The following is a 21,006-nucleotide window of genomic DNA, read 5'->3' on the forward strand; positions in this document are numbered from 1 at the left end:
CTTGACCACCATCTGAAAATGTTTTATGGCAGGGACCCTCAGAAGAGAAGATTTGTATTAAAAAGAGTTATTCAAATGTCTCCAAACATTTTATATTTTTATTTCTTTCAAAAATAGCAGTTGGAGTGGTGCAGACACAACATTTTAGCAATGGGCCTTTGAAATTAGTTGCAATATTTATTGGGTACAGGCTTCTGCGTGTGCATCCCATATTTATTTCCATATCATTTGGGGAATAACTTATAAATGAATAAATAAAGAGCCAAAAGAAAATACCAATTCCAAGTGCCCCTGGTTGGGAACCAATGAATATACTACTCGTTACTTGGGAAAGAATTTATATTCTATTAACATATTACTTAACCCTAACCTAAACCCTGATAATAGGGAAGGTGTGCAGCTGTAATAAAGCCTGATTTGTACTTCGCCGTATGATGGTGTCCTGCTGTGAAAATAGCACTTTCATAACACAAATCAAGCATAACACTGAACTTGGAATCGCTGCTGAACATGATGTCACTGGGGTCAAAACCATTAATATGAAATGTAGTGTAAGTGATACTTGTTTGGTTAAAACAAAAGTTAAAAAGTAAAATTATGATAGTAGTCATTGCTATAGAGCAGTGGTTCTCAAATCTTGTTTTGCTTCGGTTTTAAGTAGGCTATCCCCTTGATGCGGCTACATTAAACTGCAAGAGAAAACCATGGCTAGCAATAGCATATGAATGCTATGAATTAATGATAAACAACCTTTAGAAGTCATATAACATGGAAATGAGAGTTAAAGAGCTGCAATTCAAGCCTCCTGCAGCACATGCATTTTAAAACAGTGGCCATAACACTTCAGTGAGTCCAGGTTTGATATCACTATATTCAAGTAATGTGCAAATAAACATTGCTTTTCTATTCAATAACAGTCGTACTGCTATTGACAAACACAGCTTTTGTCACTGTGTAAAAAAAAATAACAGTAAAATTAATTCTTCCATTTTTCACTTTCTCGTACACCCATTTGAGAAAAACGGCTATAACGAAAAAGAACACTTTATTATCCATTACATTTGACATTAAATGGAAATTTCACTTTCACTCTTACAGTATAAAACAGATAATAAAACAGAATCAACAACTAGTGTTGTGCTCAGTAATAGGGGTCTCCCCATATCTTCAGATCTTTAATAAACAGAAAATATTTTTTCAAGTGGGTTGTCAATTTCAATCCAAGGATTAGAGATGTGTGAGCTCCAATTCTTATAGTGTTCCAGGTCCAATTTGGTTTCATCTCTTCCAATTATACTTGTTTAATCTGTTGGCATCCTGACCTGAACATATATTTTCTGTTTCTGTACCAAAAGGCCAGAGAGACCCCTGTTACTGAACAAACACTTATTTACAAAGAGAATGTAGAGCTATTTAACACTTATTTGAACAAAAACACTTACACCACCTTTAAAGGTTTTATGACATTCATTTTAATTTTTCATTTTTCTTTTAGGTTTTATGACCTCAATTACACCCAAAAAACCTGAACTTTGAACATTCAGTGGATTTTCTGTGGTCTGAAGTTTTCTTTGGGGTTTTTTGGGCCTTTTGAGATACAATGAAAACAGGTAACACAGTGAAACAGTGACATCTGCTGGCAAATCCCATTGACATATATGGGATTTGCAGTAAGTGATGTCACGGCAAATCAGAGCACCTGTTTGAGCCAGAAAACCCCAGATTACAGAAAATCTACTGAATGTTAAAAGTTCATGTTTTTTGGGTGCAATTGAGATTAGAAAACCTAAAAAAAACAAGAACAATTCCAAAACCTTTTTTTTAATGTCACAATCCCTTTAAAACTACTACTGCTTACTTTTTGTTGTTGATATTTCAGTGTAGATGGGGTTCCCAGAGAGAGAGAGAGAAATAAAAGAAGCTATCAAATGGCGTGTCCGAATAAATGCATGTATCATACTGGGGGGTCCTTGAAAAAAAAAAAAAAAAAGGTTGAGAATCACTGCCGTTAAGTATTATGCATTAAAATATTCCACTTGTTAAAAAAGTGGCACTCCAATTTAAAAGAATAGATAAGAAACATAGAAACATGTTTTTGTCTCAAAACACTGAAATTACCCCTGTCTGTCTGTCTGTCTGTCTGTGAACAAAATAACTTCAGCTATCATTTCCATAGTTATTAAATAAATACGTTGCTAAATCGTATCCAGATTCTAATCGTCATACATTCTACAACGTGTCACATTTCATTTTGACCACTGCTGCTCAGACTCCAACTCCATCTTTCATAAAACCGCAGTAACAATCATCTCAAATGTTCTGTCCAGCTGATATGGCAACTTGTGTTTAAGGAATCCTGGCACGAGAGCAAAATGTTTGATGTCGCACAATAGTAAGAGTAGAAATTGTTCTTGTATTGGCTTTGCAACACCAACCCAACAAACAACATTTGCTTGATCCTCTTTGGCCCTTTCTAATGAGTTGTACGGGTACCTTTTTTACGTAAAGAGTTTTTTTTACCCGATGTGAGATGTGCTTTGCTGTCCAAAGCGCCAGCCAGAGCTACGATAAAGCGTTCAGTTGCAAAGCGTTCCCTTCACTGCCTTTCTCCTCATTACTCCCCAAGCGAGCTTCGCTCGCATCACATTTTGGCCTTTTCCCCCCTCTGTTCCATATTGTCTGCCAAAGAAAATGCTCAAAAAAGCCCGAATTATACTTCATCATACTCGGCATCGCTCGCAAATAGCTGATCGACGAGTGCACAACGCGTCACGTCCACGACGCCCTGTGGGCTTGTCGATCCGGCTATCTTCGGCGTGCCAACATTGTCAATGCGACAAAGTACAAAACCAAGCTTTATTACGCCTCCACGCACGACGTCTCCTCCTCCTGAACGCCAGTCTGTTTTGGATCGCCGTCGCCGAGCAGTTCCGTCTCGGGCACCGACAGGTCATCGTCGGGCTCCGGCCCGTTGTGGGACGCGGCGGCGTCGTCGCCCAGGCCCCCCCCGCCGCCGCCGACGTCGTTGTCGGCCTCTTTGCGCTCGTCGTCGAGCAGCGCGGCCCGCTCCGCCGCGGACAAGCTGGGCGGCCCCGTGGTGACGTAGCCCGTGGAGGTGGAGCCGCTGTGGCTGCCCGCGCTGTGGTGAGAGCCCGCCTTATTGGCCGGCGGCGCCATCTGAGGGTGGTGGGACACCCGCTGGTGGTGGTGGTTGGGCGCGGCGGGCTGGTGGTGGGACATCTGCTGCTGATGGGACATCTGCTGCTGATGGGGCATGGCCATGGGCATCTGCATGTATTGCAAGTTCTGCGGGTACGGGTACGGGTAGGCGGGTATGGGCTGGTAGCCGTTGACGGGGATGTAGATGGGCTGGGGTCCCATGGGGCCCCGGTGCATGGGGCCCTTCATCTGCATGAACTGGGCCTGCTGGGGGAACGCCGGCATGCACTTCTTGGGGCTGGCGTAGCGCGAGCCATTGGCACCGCCGCCGCCGCCGGTGGTGATGATGCTGCTGACGTTGCTGACGGGGCTGGTGCTCAGGGAGCTGGTCTGCGTGGTGTGGCTGGTGCCCGAGCTCTGCGCCGAGCCCGTGGTGTAGTTGCTGAGGCTCTCCCAGGCGCGCAGCCGCGCGTGGATGTCCTTGAAGCCTGGCCTCCTGGAGGTGAGGAGGAAGCAGGGTTGTTATTAGGGTTAGACGAAACGAACGATTAGGTGAAACTAAAGAGATCCAATAAATACATTACACCTATACGCACGCCACCACCTTATCCCTTATCCTCCCTAAACTTATTTGCCGTTTTGAAAATCCTTTTAAAATAGTTCGACTATAGCCGATCTACATCGACACGTTGTGAGATTGTGGATCGGCTAATTGAACAATTTTTTTAAATATTTTTCAAAATAGTAAAAGAATCGCACCCGTGTGAGGAGAGGGGCGCTCGAGTCTTATCATCTCATACTGGCCAATCATATTTTGCGTCCTCACTTTTGTCTTCAATGTTTGCGTTTACACACTTTTGTCTTCAACGCTTGCGTTTACGCAAACCCTCAAAGCTGGACATAGGAGGGGCTGGTGGTATAGGGATAAGGGGTAAGTAAGGTGGTCCAAAACTAAAACTGAAATCGAAAATAAAATGTCAAACCTCCCCCGCCACAAAAGTTAACCCATTCTGACCGGGCACCCATTTTGGTGTCGGCATCATGTTATGCTTTAGCTATTTAAAAATAGCAGATCTACAAGCTCATATCGCGCCACCGAGTGGCGCGATACGAGCTTGTAGGTCTGCTATTTTAAAAAAATCGAAAGAACGACTGACATTTTTTAGAATCTGATCTCAGGTCAGAATGGGTTCATCAGACCAGTGTGTGTCCGGCGGAAACCTCGTATGAATCTGATCTCAGGTCAGAATGGGTTAATGAAAAGATGTTAAAAACGACCGCTAACCTGGCGGGGAACTCGTTCCAGCACTCCAGCATGAGGGCGTAGGTCCAGGCAGGGCAGTCGTCGGGGCAGGCCAGCAGCTGGTGAGCGCGCACCATCTCCATCACGTCCTGGTTGGAGCAGCCGCAGTACGGCTGCAGGCCGTAGCTGAACACCTCCCACATCACCACGCCGTACGACCACACGTCAGAGTCCGTGGAGAACTTACCTGTAAAAGATCATACTATAAATATTCTGTGACTACTTGAAAGGTATGAAAAATAGAAGCTGGCAGTGGGGTGGATTACATTTTATTTTAACCCATTCTGACCGGGCACCCATTTTGGTGTTGGCATCATGTTATGCTTTAGCTATTGAAAAATAGCAGATCTACAAGCTCGTATCGCGCCACCGAGTGGCGCGATACGAGCTTGTAGGTCTGCTATTTTTGAAAAATCGAAGACACTTTTAGAATCTGATCTCAGGTCAGAATGGGTTAATAATGAAACTGTCAGGATGTAATAGACATTTTTAGAATCTGATCTCAGGTCAGAATGGGTTAACACTTTATTTTGATTTTTATTGATGAATAAATGAAAAAACATATGTGTACATTTTGTTGTATCCGACATGTAAATATCCCCCCCTCCCCCCCCCAATCAAGGTCAGAACAAGACAAATAAAACAAAGACAGACAGTACAAGACAGTAAAAGTAATTAGTAAACTAGTTTTGAAAGTACTAATGAACATAGTAAGAAGAAGAAAATAATAATAATAAAATAAAATAAACAGCATTTTCCATCAGGGTATGGTATCTTGGTTGGTGGATTACATTTTATTCATAAAAAAACGCACATAGTACCGCCCGGGAATCAACAGAACAAACGCAGTGGAAATAGCTAATCTTCCGCCCCCCATAACACCACGTACCGTAGGCGATGGCCTCCGGGGCCATCCAGCGGATGGGGAAGGGGCTGGCGTTGCCCATGATGTTGCAGTAGTCGGCCGAGTACACGTCCCGGACCAGGCCCAGGTCCAGGATCTTGACCTGGAGCTTGTCGTAGACGAGGACGTTGCGCGCCGCCAGGTCCTTGTGCACCACGTTGTGCGTGGACAGGAACTCCATGCCGGCCGCGATCTGCGTCACGATGAGCAGGAAGTCGGCCTGCTCCAGCGTGGAGGAACGAACCGTCCGGCCGTCGTCCGAGCTGCCGCCTATTAGGGATGGAGACGATAAAATTGTCATTATCGTTTGTCGCAGTGGTTTTCAACCATTTTCATATCAAGGCCCATTATATTTTCAGCATTTGAGTCACGGACCACCAGTTAATGAGAGATTTAGCCTCGCAGACCCACAGCTAAAGAATTTTGTTATCGTTGGATAAGATTTTGTTCTTGGAAATTAAATAATGCAGATGTTTAACAATGATTTAACTCTTCAGAGCGTGAAATGAAACCACTCGACATCATTTAGCTGGGCACCACCTAGAACCCCCTCCAGGTGGTCAAAAAGTGGTCGAAAACCACCGGTTTATTGTGATAAATCACAGAGATTTAAATTTCTGGTGAAATTGTCCTCGTCATACGCTAGGATGAATTAGCTTGCAACACGCTGTGAGCTTCGGCTTTTCTTTTTCAGTGAACATGCCCCCCCAGAATAGGGATGCTGGGAGTTCAGGTACCTAGACAAACACAACCTACTGTTCGATTTCCAATCTGGTTTCAGAACATCCCATTCCACTGACACATGCCTACTGTTCTTGAACGACTACATCAAACGCGAGGTGGACTCGGGCAAATACTGCGGCATGGTCATGTTGGACCTTCAAAAAGCGTTTGATACCGGCGTAAACCATTCAATACTACTAGACAAACTGGAGGCGATGGGTTTCGATAGTTCATCAGTAAGTTGGATGAAATCCTACCTGGAGGAAAGAGAACAAATAGTAGACATAAACGGAGCTATGTCTTCCCCCCTTCCAGTGAACTGCGGGGTTCCCCAAGGAAGCATACTAGGGCCATTACTATTTTTACTTTACATTAACCCATTCTGACCTGAGATCAGATTCATACGAGGTTTCCACTGGACAAACACTGGGTCTGATTAACCCATTCTGACCTGAGATCAGATTCTAAAAAATGTCTGTCATTCTTCGATTTTTCAAAAATAGCAGACCTACAAGCTCGTATCGCGCCACTCGGTGGCGCGATATGAGCTTGTAGATCTGCTATTTTTCAATAGCTAAAGCATAACATGATGCTGACACCAAAATGGGTGCCCGTCAGAATGGGTTAATGATATGAGTGACGCCATGTAATTGCAAATTGTTCCTGTTTGCAGACGACTCAGCGCTCCTGATATCGGGAGAAGAAAAAACTCAGGTTGAGGAGATGCTCAGTTCGGAACTCACCAAAATCAGAATTTGGCTTACTGATAACAAACTCTCATTACATCTTGGTAAAAACAGAATCTATTCTCTTTGGGTCTAACCACTCCCTTAGTAGGGTAAATGATTTCAGTCTCATAATTGACGTCATTATAATTGCTAGTAAAGTAGAGATTACATATCTGGGCTGTCTGTATCCTGGACAACAAGCTGACAGGTGAAGGCATGGCAACAAGGGCGATCAAAAAAGAAAATCAAAGGACGATTCTTGGGGAGAATCTCCTCCTTTGTAAACAAGAGGGCTTTTCGGTGCTATCCTTTTGGATAAATGTGCTTTGACTGTACCATGTACTGTTTTGCATTTGTTATTGTCTAATAAAAGAATCAATCAATCAATCAATCAATCAGGTGGTTAACCCATTCTGACCTGAGATCAGATTCATACGAGGTTTCCACTGGACACACACTGGTCTGATTAACCCATTCTGACCTGAGATCAGATTCTAAAAATGTCAGTCGTTCTTCGATTAAAAAAAATAAATAGCAGACCTACAAGCTCGTAGCGCGCCACTCGGTGGCGCGCTATGAGCTTGTAGATCTGCTATTTTTCAATAGCTAAAGCATGACATGACGCTAACACCAAAATGGGTTCCCGTTCAGAATGGGTTAAATGGAAGTGGCATATTATGTTTGAAGCAAATATTTTCATCATCGCGATAATATCGTCGACAATCGCGACGTGACAATTCCCGCATCGTCCTCCTCCTCGTTCGACCCTTACCGCCAACGACGTCCGAATGCGGCGAGCGCGTCACCAGGAACTCGTGCAGGTCGCCCAGCGGCGAGTAGCCGAAGAGCATGCTGATTGGCTGCTCCTTGGTGACCATGCCCAGCAGCGTGACCACGTTGGGGTGCTGCAGGCGCGCGCGGACCGCCGCCTCGCGCCGGAACTCCTCCAGCAGAGCGCCGCCGTCCTCCTTGTCCTTCAGCGTCTTGATGGCCACCACCTGTGTCGCAGCGGTTGGAGAAAAAAAAGCACTCGAGGTTATTACTTAAGTAAATTTAGAGATTTAGAAATATACTCCCGTTACATGTGAACGTCCGGAATTCAACGTGTGCTGGAGTGAAAGCGCCAAAAGTATCGGCTTCAAAATGCACTTAAAAGTGCTGAAAGTGAAAGTGGTCGTTACGCAGAATGTGCCACTTCAAGTTTTCAAATGTATAGGCATCTTTTGAAAATAACAGAGGGCGAGAAGTGACGAGGTCGCGTGTACGCATACGCCTGGGTGACGGCAGGGCGAGGTGTGACCATAAGTTATTAAAGGACCACTTCACCACTTTTCAACCTATTTTCATATAATAGGTCCTCACTAATAATCATGATAAAATGGCACGATTTTTTTCTACTCAGTCTGTGTCTCATAGGAGGGCTGTGGGACGTTTACAAACCGTCTTCCAGTGACATCATCATTAGGCAGATTATTTTTTAAACAAGATTTTTTTACAAAAATGTTTAGATTTTCATTATCGTGAGAACGATGGCTTCCATTTTCGCATTGCAACGTTTCAGGACTTGAAAGCCTGCAGTTTCTATTAGCTTGCATTCCCCATCGATGATGTCACTGGAAGACAGTTTCTGAACTGCCCACAGCCCCTCCTATGAGACACAGACCAAGTAGAAAAGAATTGCCCAATTTTTTCATGATTATTAGTGAGGACCTATTATATGAAAATATGTTGAAAAGTGGTGAAGTGGTCCTTTAAAAGTGCTGAAAGTGAAAGTGGTCGTTATGCCGAATGTGCCACTTCAAGTTTTCAAATGTATAGGCTATCTTTTGAAAATAACTGAGGGCGAGAAGTGACGAGGTCGCGTGTGCGCATACGCCTGGGTGACGGCAGGGCGAGGTGTGACCATAATGTGGAGATGTGATGTCACGAGGAGTGACCATATATGGTGACTATACTAACGGACAAACGGACGGGTGTGGGAGATGCAGGTTCTCATAGTAAATGCGATCTACAGTCGCAAATTAAAACTACAAAACTACCGTAGAAATTACAATGAAAACTAAAACTAAAACTAAAAAGGCTAAATGCTAATATCCTTGCCTGGCTGGCCTCGCCGGGCACCGTGCCGTACAGGAGAGCCTTGTAGATCTTGCCGAATCGGTCCTCGCCGAGCTCCTCCATGAACCGCACGGCGGACAGGCCGATCTCCCGTAGCTTGGCCTGGGAACACACAAATCGTCATTTTCATATCTGAACTTTTTTTTTTTTTTTTTTTTGGTAAATTAACCCCCTACTTGATCATACTACAGCGTCACACCAAAGCATCAAAAGTAGCAGATCTGCAAGCTCGAAGCGCTTTTTAACCCATTCTGACCTGAGATCAGATTCTAAAAATGTCTATTACATCCTGACAGTTTCATTATTAACCCATTCTGACCTGAGATCAGATTCTAAAATTGTCTTCGATTTTTCAAAAATAGCAGACCTACAAGCTCGTATCGCGCCACTCGGTGGCGCGATATGAGCTTGTAGATCTGCTATTTTTCAATAGCTAAAGCACGACATGATGCTGACACCAAAATGGGTTCCCGTACAGAATGGGTTAATGCATACCAAACCGAGACGGTAGTTGTAAAGTTTGAGAATGAATGGCCGCATGAGTCTGTACCTGCTGTTTCTGCTGGTTGAGGAAGGGCAGTTCCATGTCTTGGCTGACGGGGGAGCCGGTGAGCTGGCGGCGAGGGCTGTCGCTGGACTCCTTCTGCTTGTTGCGACACATGTAGACCAGGAAGAAGAGGCACGCGATCACCAGGGGAATGGCGATGCTGGGCACCAGGATGTACAAGATCTCCCTCCTTATGTTGTCTGGAGGCCCTGCGAGTAAAATAAAGACAAAACATGTTCTGTATTGTATATGTCTCGTATGGTGAATTATAAATACAGTATAACTGGCTGTGCCGGTTGTAAAGGCTGCGCCTTTTGGTAGGCGGTCTCAAATCGGTCAAACGCTGTGCAGCGTAAGCAGGAAGCGATAGTCACCATTCCTCAGAACAACAACAACAACAACAACAACAGATTCACGCGATTGAAGAAAAGATCTAGCGTTTGACCCACCGTGCGGGTAAAACGCTGAGGAACGCTAACCCTAACCCTAACCCTTATCATACCATCATATTATGGTAAGAAAATGACTTGGTGAGAAATCGCCTTTAATTGAGTACATAGGACCACAATGGAAACGGTGGATTTGCCCTGTTTTCATACACGCTAATATAAAAGGAAAGCTGTTCAAAAAGCAGCAAGGAGCTAAACATGGAAGTTAAAAACACTGTGTGACATGCAAACACAGTAACCCGGGTACACTACAGTCCTTGCGATTGACCATTTTATTCTTTTAACCCATTCTGACCTGAGATCAGATTCATACGAGGTTTCCGCCGGACACACACTGGTCTGATTAACCCATTCTGACCTGAGATCAGATTCTAAAAATGTCAGTCGTTCTTCGATTTTTCAAAAAATAGCAGACCTACAAGCTCGTATCGCGACACTCGGTGGCGCGATATGAGCTTGTAGATCTGCTATTTTTCAATAGATAAAGCATAACATGATGCTAACACCAAAATGGGTGCCCGGTCAGAACACGCTACAACAGTCCCTAGCAATTAACCCTTGCAACTAAACCTGGCTAGGTTGTTGCGTTTGTTCACGTTAGCGTAGCGGTCGGCAGACCGTGTCGGCTCCAATGATCACCCCCCTTTCTGTCCAAATCCCCACACTCTATCGAACAGGTGAACACCATTAGCGTGGCAGCGCCAGGTCCAGTGATTACGCCCACCACCTAATACTGCACCAGCAGTGCCCAAGCAATGTTAAATTATGATTATCTCGTGGGGGTCGCAGCCAGAAAAGGTTTAGAACCAAAGAATAACGTAAAAGTACAAACAATTGTGCTTTGAGTGAATGCACTTAAAGTTACTCACGGCAGGGATGGATGTCACACAGGTCCACCCTGACCTGGGCGTCCAGGGTGAAGCACCAGGGTCCCTCCATCTGGCCCCCCGGGTTGCGGCAGAAGTTGTGTCCCCCGCGCAGCTCGGGGTGCTCCACGGGGGACAGGTGGTGGCTGTGGGGGTACTGGGACATCCAGGGCTGGCACGTGTAGCCCGAGCGGGTGACGCTGGTGGTGCCGTGGTAGGCGGCGCCACTCCCGTTGTAGCAGCTGTGTTCCGTGGACCTGGAGACTAGTGGGAACACGGACACAGGGACAGTTTGTTATCCCATAGAGCACCGAAGTCTGACGTCACTTTCAGTAGAGGGCGTCAGTCCCCAGGTTCATGTATTTGTTTAGTTGCATTGAAATCACCATAGGAGGATTTTTAGATTGCTTCATATAAGCACTGTGTTTGAAAAATAAACATGTCACCCCGGCCGCTTCACTCATATGGATATGAAGAATCAACTGACTGAGAGAAAACGCTATTGTTATACTGCTGCTGAATTAGTTAGATTTTCGCTAGAAGCAGACTGTGTCATATATGAGTGACTGACTGTTGCAAACGATACAGAGACACCTCCCTGACAATAACGCCGAGACAGCTTGTTTATTTTTGGACCACAACGCTTATAGTAGACGATATTAAGATCACCCCATGTTATTCTCCATAGAGAAACTACTTCCGCGAACCAGGGGAATCGTCGGGATGAGCGAGTTACGTCAGGACTTCGGTGCTCTATTTAGACCTGAGACCAGATTCTACAAAATGTCTTCTAAATCCTGACAGTTTTCAGTAAAAAAATAATATGTTTCTATATCAGAGCTTCTCTCAGGACCTCAAAGAACTGTTCCCGAATGTTGCCTGGTCCCCGTTGGCCATGATTCACATTGGCCTAAGATTCAACAGTGCACCCTGGTACACTTCATTCAACGTATGTGACTCAGAGGGGCGCTGTGGACTACGGGGCTTTGGGTCCTACATGTCCAACAGCTTGTGCTACTCTCAACCCATTCTGACCTGAGATCAGATTCATACGAGGTTTCCGCCGGACACACACTGGTCTGATGAACCCATTCTGACCTGAGATCAGATTCTAAAAAAATGTCAGTCGCTCTTCGAATTTTCAAAAATAGCAGACCTACAAGCTCGTATCGCGCCACTCGGTGGCGCGATATGAGCTTGTAGATCTGCTATTTTTAAATAGCTAAAGCACAACATGATGCCGACACCAAAATGGGTGCCCGGTCAGAATGGGTTAAGCACTAGCGGATGACCAATCATTCTTTGTCAACATTCAACTAGAACTTACCAGAAGTACAACCCAGGTAAAATAATGTGTCATTATAAAAAATATATAAATTATGGTTATAGTCCTTGTTTTAGTACGGATGGCTTTCACATTGCAGCAATCCGTATCCGAGCCTTGATTGATTGCGATCCCGGGTACGGTCGGGCGATCCGCTCCCGGGTACAGTACGCATCGCTCACATTACGACCTGCCAAGTGGTCCCGCGTGTGCACCCAGGACCATAGTGTGAAATGTGAATCCCCTCTTAAATGTGACGCATTGGGAGCTTATAGATCAGCTATTAGACACATTGGGAGCTTGTAGATCAGCTGTATACAGAGTACGTCTACATTGCAGTATTGCTACTTGTGAGCACTTTTTCCACCACTGTGTGCGTGCATGTGTCTGTGCATGTGCGTCTGTGTGTGTGTGTGTGTGTGTGTGTGTGTGTGTGTGTGTGTGTGCGTGCGTGCGTTTGGACCTACAAGGGTCCAGCTTCTCCATGGGTATTCCTATTCTCATGCAGTTGGCGGCGTCGCGCGTGCCGGGGTGCGGCAGCAGGTGGCAGCGCGGCAGGTCCAGCTGCATGAGGATCATGGGGTTGGAGCGGGCGATGGTGTACTCCGCCAGGCACAGGTCCTTCTCCAGGGCCTCGCACTCGTCCCGACACAGCTGATCACAATCACAGGAATCACAAATCAGAGGGAATCCCACTACCAGAATCAGAATAGGGTCGTCGACGTGGTGTGTGGTTGCTAGGGCCGGCCTTACCGGCACTCCACTTGCCTAAACACTTCCGTCAAACAGTGATGCACACCAATTGGTAACATCATTCTACAGGCCCACAGTATTCTACGTTACACCCATTATTGTTATTTATTTTCTTTGTGGCGCTAGAGCTCAACCGACAGCCGGCCGAGCTTCTAGTCAGTAGAATCAGAATCACCGTTTTATATATATATATATATATATATATATAAGCCTCATAAGAACATTGTCGTCACATGCAGCTGTTTGCGTGATATTTAGCCCATTCTGACTGGGAACCCATTTTGGTGTCAGCATCATGTCGTGCTTTACCTATTGAAAAATAGCAGATCTACAAGCTCGTATCGCGCCACCGAGTGGCGCGATACGAGCTTGTAGGTCTGCTATTTTTGAAAAATCGAAGAACGACTGACATTTTTAGAATCTGATCTCAGGTCAGAATGGGTTAATCAGACCAGTGGAAACCTCGTATAAATCTGATCCCAGGTCAGAATGGGTTAGAACAGTGGCGTCACATGCAGCTGTGTACCTGTCGTCGCCGCGGGCCGCGCACTCCCTCATCGCACAGCGGGAACACGTAATGGCAAAAGGACGGGATGGCAAACTTGGAGCATTGGTCCGACAGCTGAGTGGAGGTACCGATCATCGTGAAAGCAGCTGGCAGGGAAGAGAAGACATACAGCCATGATTAGACATAATATGAACACTGAGCATTTTACAGTGTAGATCAAGAGTTCCCAAACCACAAAATAAGTCCAATAAATGACATAGCACCAATGAATTACATTGCACCAATACATTTTAGCATGCAGCACGCCACATGAATTCACTAAATAATTAAACCATTGACCAAACAACAGAAAATCCTAACAAATATGAAATGATATGAAATATGAAAGCTCAAGCCTGTAGCTTTTGCCAAAACAGTTTCCTTTCTCCACACTGTATTTATCAGAGTTTAGACTGAGACTGCCTGACGATATCAAACGTGGAGTTAGTGAAATGAAAACGGCTGATCTAAGTCAGTGGTTCCCATTCTGACCTGAGATCAGATTCATACGAGGTTTCCGCCGGACACACACTGGTCTGATGAACCCATTCTGACCTGAGATCAGATTCTAAAAAATGTCAGTCGTTCTTCGATTTTTCAAAAATAGCAGACCTACAAGCTCGTATCGCGCTACTTGGTGGCGCGATATGAGCTTGTAGATCTGCTATTTTTAAAACATTTTTAAAACAGCCGATCTACAGGTGCCGAGTTTGTAGATTGGCTATCTTCACTACTTGTTTTCTAATTTGTGGAAATTATTAGATTTATTTTTAGATTTATTCATCAAATTACTAGAAAAGAAATCAATGCATTTTGTTTTCATGATTACTATTATTATTATTATCATTATTATTATTTTGCTTTTTGGGAATGTTTGTTTGTTGAAAATGTTTTGAAATAATAGTGATTAAAAACTAAAATGTAGGAAACCAAAAAAATAATGGGACCCATGAAAATGTGTCCGCGACCGACAAATGTGTTTGTGAACCTATAGTGACCTATAGGTCTTTCCCTCACCGGTGATGCGGTTCTCACTCTCTCCTTGCATCTGCAGGGACTCCACGTAGATGCTCTGGTTGCCGACGAACCGAGCGCATGCGATGCCCCTGTACGGCTGGCAGAACCCTTTGTCTTGTGTCCTGAAAACAAACAGACATTAGTTTCACAATAAGATACGACACACAGAGAGACCAGCAAGGAGGACCCCTTAGCTGAGAGAGTGCAGAGGCAGCTAGGGGGCCCCCACTACATATGAAATTGTGATTAAACGGTTTCGTCTACAACTACCAGTGTTGTGTAAATTCATGGTAGACATTTAACCACTTAAATCCTCAATAGTTAGTAAACGTGACCTTTGGCCCTGTACTTGGTCTGCCCCTTTTTCCTTCAGCACCAAACCTTTTTGCCTGAAAATAGCCAATCTACAATCTCACAACGCCTCACGATTGAGGCGCCCAGCCCGGTTCCGTTTTTCTCACTTTCACTGTAACACATACAGTATACACACACGTGTAAATAAAAAAGATGTAGGCAATTAAAAAAAAGACTAGGCGATGTCAAAGGCTGATTAAAAAAAAGGTGTGTTTTTGAGTGGTGCAACCACTCCAAGGAACAGCAATGTCCGTGTCCGCCTATGTGTTCACCTATGTGTTCACCTATGTGTTCACCTATGTGTTGGTTAATGAGCACGTATAATGAGTACCAGTAGGGGCGCTGTTGTGCCAGAACAGAGAGAGGGATAGTGCTGCACTGTTGCCTGCTAATGAGAGAGAGAGAGAGAGAGAGAGAGAGAGGTGGGGGGGGGGGGGGGGGAGTTGCACCACTCAGTTCACACGGGTGTGATTTTTTGTTCATTCTTGAATACGTCAGACAGACAGACAGACAGACAGACAGACAGAGAGGAGGCCATGGCAGCAGAGAGCTTCAAGTAGGATTGTAAGGCGGCACGGCTGGGGTCAGAACCACAGCCTAATGTGATCTAGTTTAATCTGGTGTATCTGTGCAGGGCATCAGCACCACAGGTCCGACCTGCGTTGTTTACTCAGTAGAAAATAAACAACCTGCGACGACCGGGACTTTAAAGCAAGTAACACTGAGGTGGTTTGAGTGGGCATGTCTGCACTGGAGTGTTTAGAGAGGTTGGAATGCACTTGAACCCACACACACACACACACACGCATGCACATACACGCATGCAATTGCACGCACGCACACACACGCACGCACACACACACACACACACACACGCACACATGTAAATGTATAAATATACTTGTGAGGACGTCAACGTTTTAGTACGACATGGAAAATAGCCAGGGGAAAAAAACGTCTGTTTTCCGGTGAACGTATAGTATAGTATAAATCAGGCATAACTTCAATGCCCAGACCCCCCCCCCCCCCCCCCCCCCCCCCCGCCACAATGTAGCCTGATATTTATATATATATATATATATATATATAAAACCATAAAAAGATCATTTATATTGTGAGGATGGCCATCACAATCTATTCCTCAAATTTGAAATAGTTGTGTGGGCATTTGGCTCTCACAAGTACAGTAATACAGGTACAAACACACACACACACACACACACACACACACACACACACACACACACACAGCTAAACATGGTAATTACTTACGATTCATCGGGGCCATGTGTGGGTAGCAGGCCTGTGTAATGAAGGAGAAGAGAGCGTGTTTAAAAAGTCATTGGAACATAATTTCCATGCAGTTTGTTTCTCTCTGTTTATCAAACGAACTCCGCCCATACCCACAGAAACAACGAATATGACGCAACACCAACATGTTGTCAGACACTATGGAGTCCGGCCCATATGCCAGGTTTTTGGGTCCTATCCTCGTTTTTTGGAGCGCCCCCACAAACTCTGCAGTGGTGGGCAGGGACTTCACCACTGCGCCACCCCGAGCGCCTCATTAAATCAAGGGGTTCCCACACTTTTCAGGCCACGACCCCCCCATGGACCCCCCCCCCCCATGACAAGCATTTACATATGGTTTGACTCGGATCATCAGATAAACATTGTGAAAGTAGCTGAAATACAAGCTCGCAATGTTTGTACTTCAAGTAGTCACAGAATATTTATATCCAGTACGATCGACCCCCCGGGCGTCGACAAACACGCAGGGTACTATTTCTGTGCTTTTTTTTTGTTTTGTTGTCAAAGCGACCATACGTTCTCTATAGAGGCCATTGAAAAGAACATGCTGGCGGACATGGAAGTGGAACGACAGGAGCAGAGATCAAGGCATTTCAGAATATCCTGTGACGTGGGAGTGGACGGGAGCAGTTTTTTTTTTTTTGCGATCACATTGCGATTTCCTGGTTTCAATGACAGTCAAACGGTGACTCATACTGTAGGTTAGAGAAGAGCGACATCAAGCGCCAAAGAAACGCAATACGCGGCAAAAGACGTTCTCTGCGGTGTGGGATATTGGGGGAAAAAAGTATGTACTGTAAAAAGACGTCATTAGCGGTGAATGAGTTAAGCTAATCATCTGGGGAACTGGGAACTACTGCAATAGAAATACCCTGACACAAGGCGATGTGTGAGTTTATATAATACCTAGCTTGACCAGCAGCACGCCCGTGGCTGAGATGACCTTGACGGAGTTGGAGGCCACACACTGGTAGAAGCCGCTGTCCGTCACGTCCAGGTCTGTGATGCGGAGCTTGGAGCCCGCCTCCGTCTTGCGTATGGAGATGCGGCCCTGCTCCTGGACCACGGGGGCGTCGTTCTTCAGCCAGCGGATGGTGGGCCGCGGGTTGCCCGTCACCTTGCAGTGCAGCGCGGCCGCCTGGCCCTGGAAGTGGGTGATGTTGTTCACCGGCTCCTGGAACTCTAGGAAGTAACCTGGAGATGTGGAAAAGAATACATTTTTTAGTGAAGTATTATTACGATATTTAGAAGAGGATTCATTCGCAAGTTCCTGGTTCGGTGGAATTGGCTAAATGGATGCAATGTGTTATTACCTTCAGCTGTGGGAGCAGCTCCGCTCTGTGTCCCCGACAGCCCCTCCGTGTCCACTGGCACGCACACACACACACACACACACACACACACACACACACACACACACACACACACACACACACCGAGAGAGAGAGAAAGAGTGTTAATTTTGTCGACTTAAACTATGACGTAAAATGTTCATCCACTACCTTTTTTCACTGACGAAAGCTAAATAAAAACTATGCTATGATGACTGAAACTATGACTAAATATATTGACGATTTCGTTTTTTTTCTTTTAATTATTATTAAATATATTAAATATTTACAGGCATAAATCAGGAAATCTCTTCTCAAATTTCTCATTTTTAAATCCATAATTACTTAATTTTTTTAATAAAAAAACAACAGCAACAATTCACGTACCCAGTAATGCGGTGAAATCTTTGCCTAGATAAGTGACTTATAAATAGGGATGGAGCTCATTCATTTTAATTGATAACGAGCAGCTTATCGATCAGGCTTATTGAGCCCGGTTCTTATCGAGCCCACTATCGAGCATTTTCTATTAGCCCATTCTGACCTGAGATCAGATTCTAAAAATGTCTTTTTGAAAATGACAGTTTTCTGAAAAAGTTATGTTTCTATGTCAGTCGTTCTTCGATTTTTCAAAAATAGCAGACCTACAAGCTCATAGCGCGCCACTCGGTGGCGCGCTATGAGCTTGTAGATCTGCTATTTTTCAATAGCTAAAGCATAACATGATGCTAACACCAAAATGGGTTCCCGTTCAGAATGGGTTCGTTTGTGAAAAGGCAGGAGACGACAAATTCTGAACAGAACCAGAATATTTTACTTTTCTAACGGACTAACCGACTTTTCACTGTCAAATAATATTGAGGAATATATATGTGTATAGAATATAATATGTGTGCCGTCACTTTAAAAGTGTAATTTTGTTTACCTGCGCTGCTTGGCAGGTATCCGGTATAGACTGACATGTTTGTGCCAGCAATGCATGCAGGGTAATTGGATTTCTTAATCGCCTCTTGTCTTAAACACAATGTCATTGGCCGCTATGCTTGATAACAGGCTTGATAAGCCCAAAGCTTATTGATACTGGGTACTCAATAAGCTTTTCGGGTATCAAGCTCCATCCCTACTTATAATATGTCAGGTGTATATAATCATTAATTTAATGCAGCCCAGGTTCCTGTTACACTAAGCACGATACAAGTAGATCAAATATAGCCTATAGTCTACAATAAATCAACAAACATGACCACAAAGTGGTTCCAGTGAATCCAGTTCCAATTTTTATCTGCTCATTTCTTCGTGTCACAACTTCCAATTTCACATGTTCATCCTGCATGCTTAGGGTTCTCTCTTCGTTAAATGAAATTGCTCTAATCCTGACCTGAAAATGTATTGTTCTGTTTATCAAAGAGCTGGAGGGACTCCTGTTACTGAATAAACACTTTATACAGCAACTATTACTATGGGAATATAGAGCTATTTAACACTTATTTTAACAAAGGAATATGACTTTATATCCCTTTAATCCTTGTGATTTCAGCCCTTTTATCTTCTTCCTCTCCAGAGCACTTAAAGTGCTTGTCATTCTTGGCAGCGGAACAGCGTGCGTGTGTGTGTGTGTGTGAGTGTATAACGATACTTGTGAGGACCAAATGTCCCAACTCCTCAAAAGTATAGTCTAATTTGAGAAGTTGTAGACATTGTGAGGTCCATTTTCCTTGTGCTCACAGCAAGAGAAATGGTTCATGTATTTATTTTAGATATAGATTGACACGTTTCAGGCTGGGGGTCAGGAGGATTCGACACGTACTGTAGCGGTCAGGTTTAGGAGTTATTCCTGATTTTATACTTAATACGTATCTGCGGCCGGTGTTGTGCGCCACAAATAGCCGATAATACACAAGGCAAGCTAACAACAACAAGCTAGCTTGTAGATCTGCAATTTCTCGAAAGCTTTTTCAGCTATTTTTAAAGCCATCCTACACGTTTGCATGTCCTCACAAGTATAGCGATACGTGTGTGTGTGTGTGTGTGTGTGTGTGTGTGTGTGTGTGCATGTGTGCCTGCCTGCACGTGTGTGTGTGTGTGTGTGTGTGTGTGTGTGTGTAAGTGTTGCGTTCTGGGGCAGGAAGTGGATGGTATTTGGCCTGGGGGTGCTGTTACTTTTCAAGGCGCTGGAATGGGAAACGTCATCGAGGTTTACAGCTGCGAGACAGAGAAGCAGCCTGGCTGGCTGGCTGGCAGCACTAGAGCACTAAACCCACTCTGCAGCTCTACCAGCGCTGAGAGAAATAACACATAATACAGTAGCTCTCACACGGTTTTGTGCCAAGGACCCCCCCCCCCCCCCCCCCCCAAGAACGTGTTAAATAACACTTAACTAGCGCAATATTCTGATGGCAATCACTTTCATTGATATAGGGCATTTGTTCAATAACTGGAACACTATATTAGTGAAGCTGATAACTGGTGGATTCTCTCTCCTGATTGGATGAAAATTGGCAAACCCACCTGAAAATGTTTTTTTTCTTTTTTCTGTTAAGTAAAGAGCTAGACAGACGGGAGAGACGGCCATGTTACTGAAGAAACACTCCATCTATAGCAATGAGTTCTTAGTTTTATCCAAAACATCACTTACATACACAACCTTTAAACCAACTCAGTGGCAGAAGAAGTGAGCATGATGGCTGACTTTAGGAGTATATGACAACAGACATTTTATTACGACTAGGTCTTGTTTTGTTGCCTTTTCTTTCCGTCTTTCCTTCCAAGTCATAACAACCGAGGAAAGCTCTTAAGTATAGTGTGGTGGTGGTGCGGGGCATTGTGGGGCTGATGGCTATGGAATTGTTAATAATGCCCTTTGCGTATTTAATATCTATAACAGCAGGGCTTTCCTTGACATCAGCTGGCCTCTCATAGGCTCCCACTAATTTAAAACTTACCGTGTGTGTGTGTGTGTCTGCAACGTGCGTGCGCATGTGTATTACCATTCTTAAGAGGACCACATTTTCCCCTCGTTCTCCAAGTATAAGTAGAATTTGAGAAATAGACATATAGGTTAGGTTAGGTTTAGAGGTATGCCTGATTCCCTAAAATGCAGACATCCTCACAAGTATATTAATACAAATGTGTGTGTGTGAGCCTGTGAGGGAGAGAGAGAGAGAGAGAGAGAGAGAGAGAGAGAGAGAGAGAGAGAAACATGTGTGTGCTGTGTAATCCAGTCCCACATCAAACCAAACTGCTATAATTATGAGCCAGCAGCACTTTGACATAAGAGGCTATGATGACTCATATGAGCTGATCAAAGGAATGTTGTTCAGTACATCAGTCTCTACTACACTGACACTTATTAACTGAAAATGGTCCATTTGGTTAGATTTGTACACTCTCAGAGTTACAGACCTGTAAGGGTCCATTTGGTTCCATTTGTACACTGCACTCTCAGAGTTACAGACCTGTAAGGGTCCATTTGGTTCCATTAGTACACTCTCAGAGTTACAGACCTGTAAGGGTCCATTTGGTTCCATTAGTACACTCTCAGAGTTACAGATCTTTAAGGGTCCAATTGGTTA

The 21,006-nt window shown here is 44.6% G+C and overlaps 1 protein-coding gene across 1 annotated transcript in view; it reads right to left on the reverse strand.

The window, feature by feature from the left end:
• Positions 1 to 1,843: 1,843 nt before the first annotated feature.
• The window catches only part of ror2 (receptor tyrosine kinase-like orphan receptor 2), a 40,276-nt gene continuing 21,113 nt past the window's right edge, over positions 1,844 to 21,006 (reverse strand). The window contains exons 2-14 of the mRNA XM_083793044.1: positions 17,417 to 17,470; positions 17,010 to 17,297; positions 16,065 to 16,095; positions 14,439 to 14,560; positions 13,401 to 13,528; positions 12,589 to 12,775; positions 10,801 to 11,061; positions 9,486 to 9,691; positions 8,918 to 9,037; positions 7,590 to 7,815; positions 5,352 to 5,636; positions 4,445 to 4,649; positions 1,844 to 3,655 (exon numbers count right to left, since the gene is read on the reverse strand). Of these exons, the coding sequence (XP_083649170.1) occupies positions 2,860 to 3,655; positions 4,445 to 4,649; positions 5,352 to 5,636; positions 7,590 to 7,815; positions 8,918 to 9,037; positions 9,486 to 9,691; positions 10,801 to 11,061; positions 12,589 to 12,775; positions 13,401 to 13,528; positions 14,439 to 14,560; positions 16,065 to 16,095; positions 17,010 to 17,297; positions 17,417 to 17,470 (2,909 nt within the window). The 3' untranslated portion in view covers positions 1,844 to 2,859. The remainder of the gene's footprint in view (positions 3,656 to 4,444; positions 4,650 to 5,351; positions 5,637 to 7,589; positions 7,816 to 8,917; positions 9,038 to 9,485; positions 9,692 to 10,800; positions 11,062 to 12,588; positions 12,776 to 13,400; positions 13,529 to 14,438; positions 14,561 to 16,064; positions 16,096 to 17,009; positions 17,298 to 17,416; positions 17,471 to 21,006) is intronic.

This window comes from Protomyctophum parallelum (assembly GCF_964188405.1).
Source record: "Protomyctophum parallelum genome assembly, chromosome: 21".
NCBI classification, from domain to species: domain Eukaryota; kingdom Metazoa; phylum Chordata; class Actinopteri; order Myctophiformes; family Myctophidae; genus Protomyctophum; species Protomyctophum parallelum.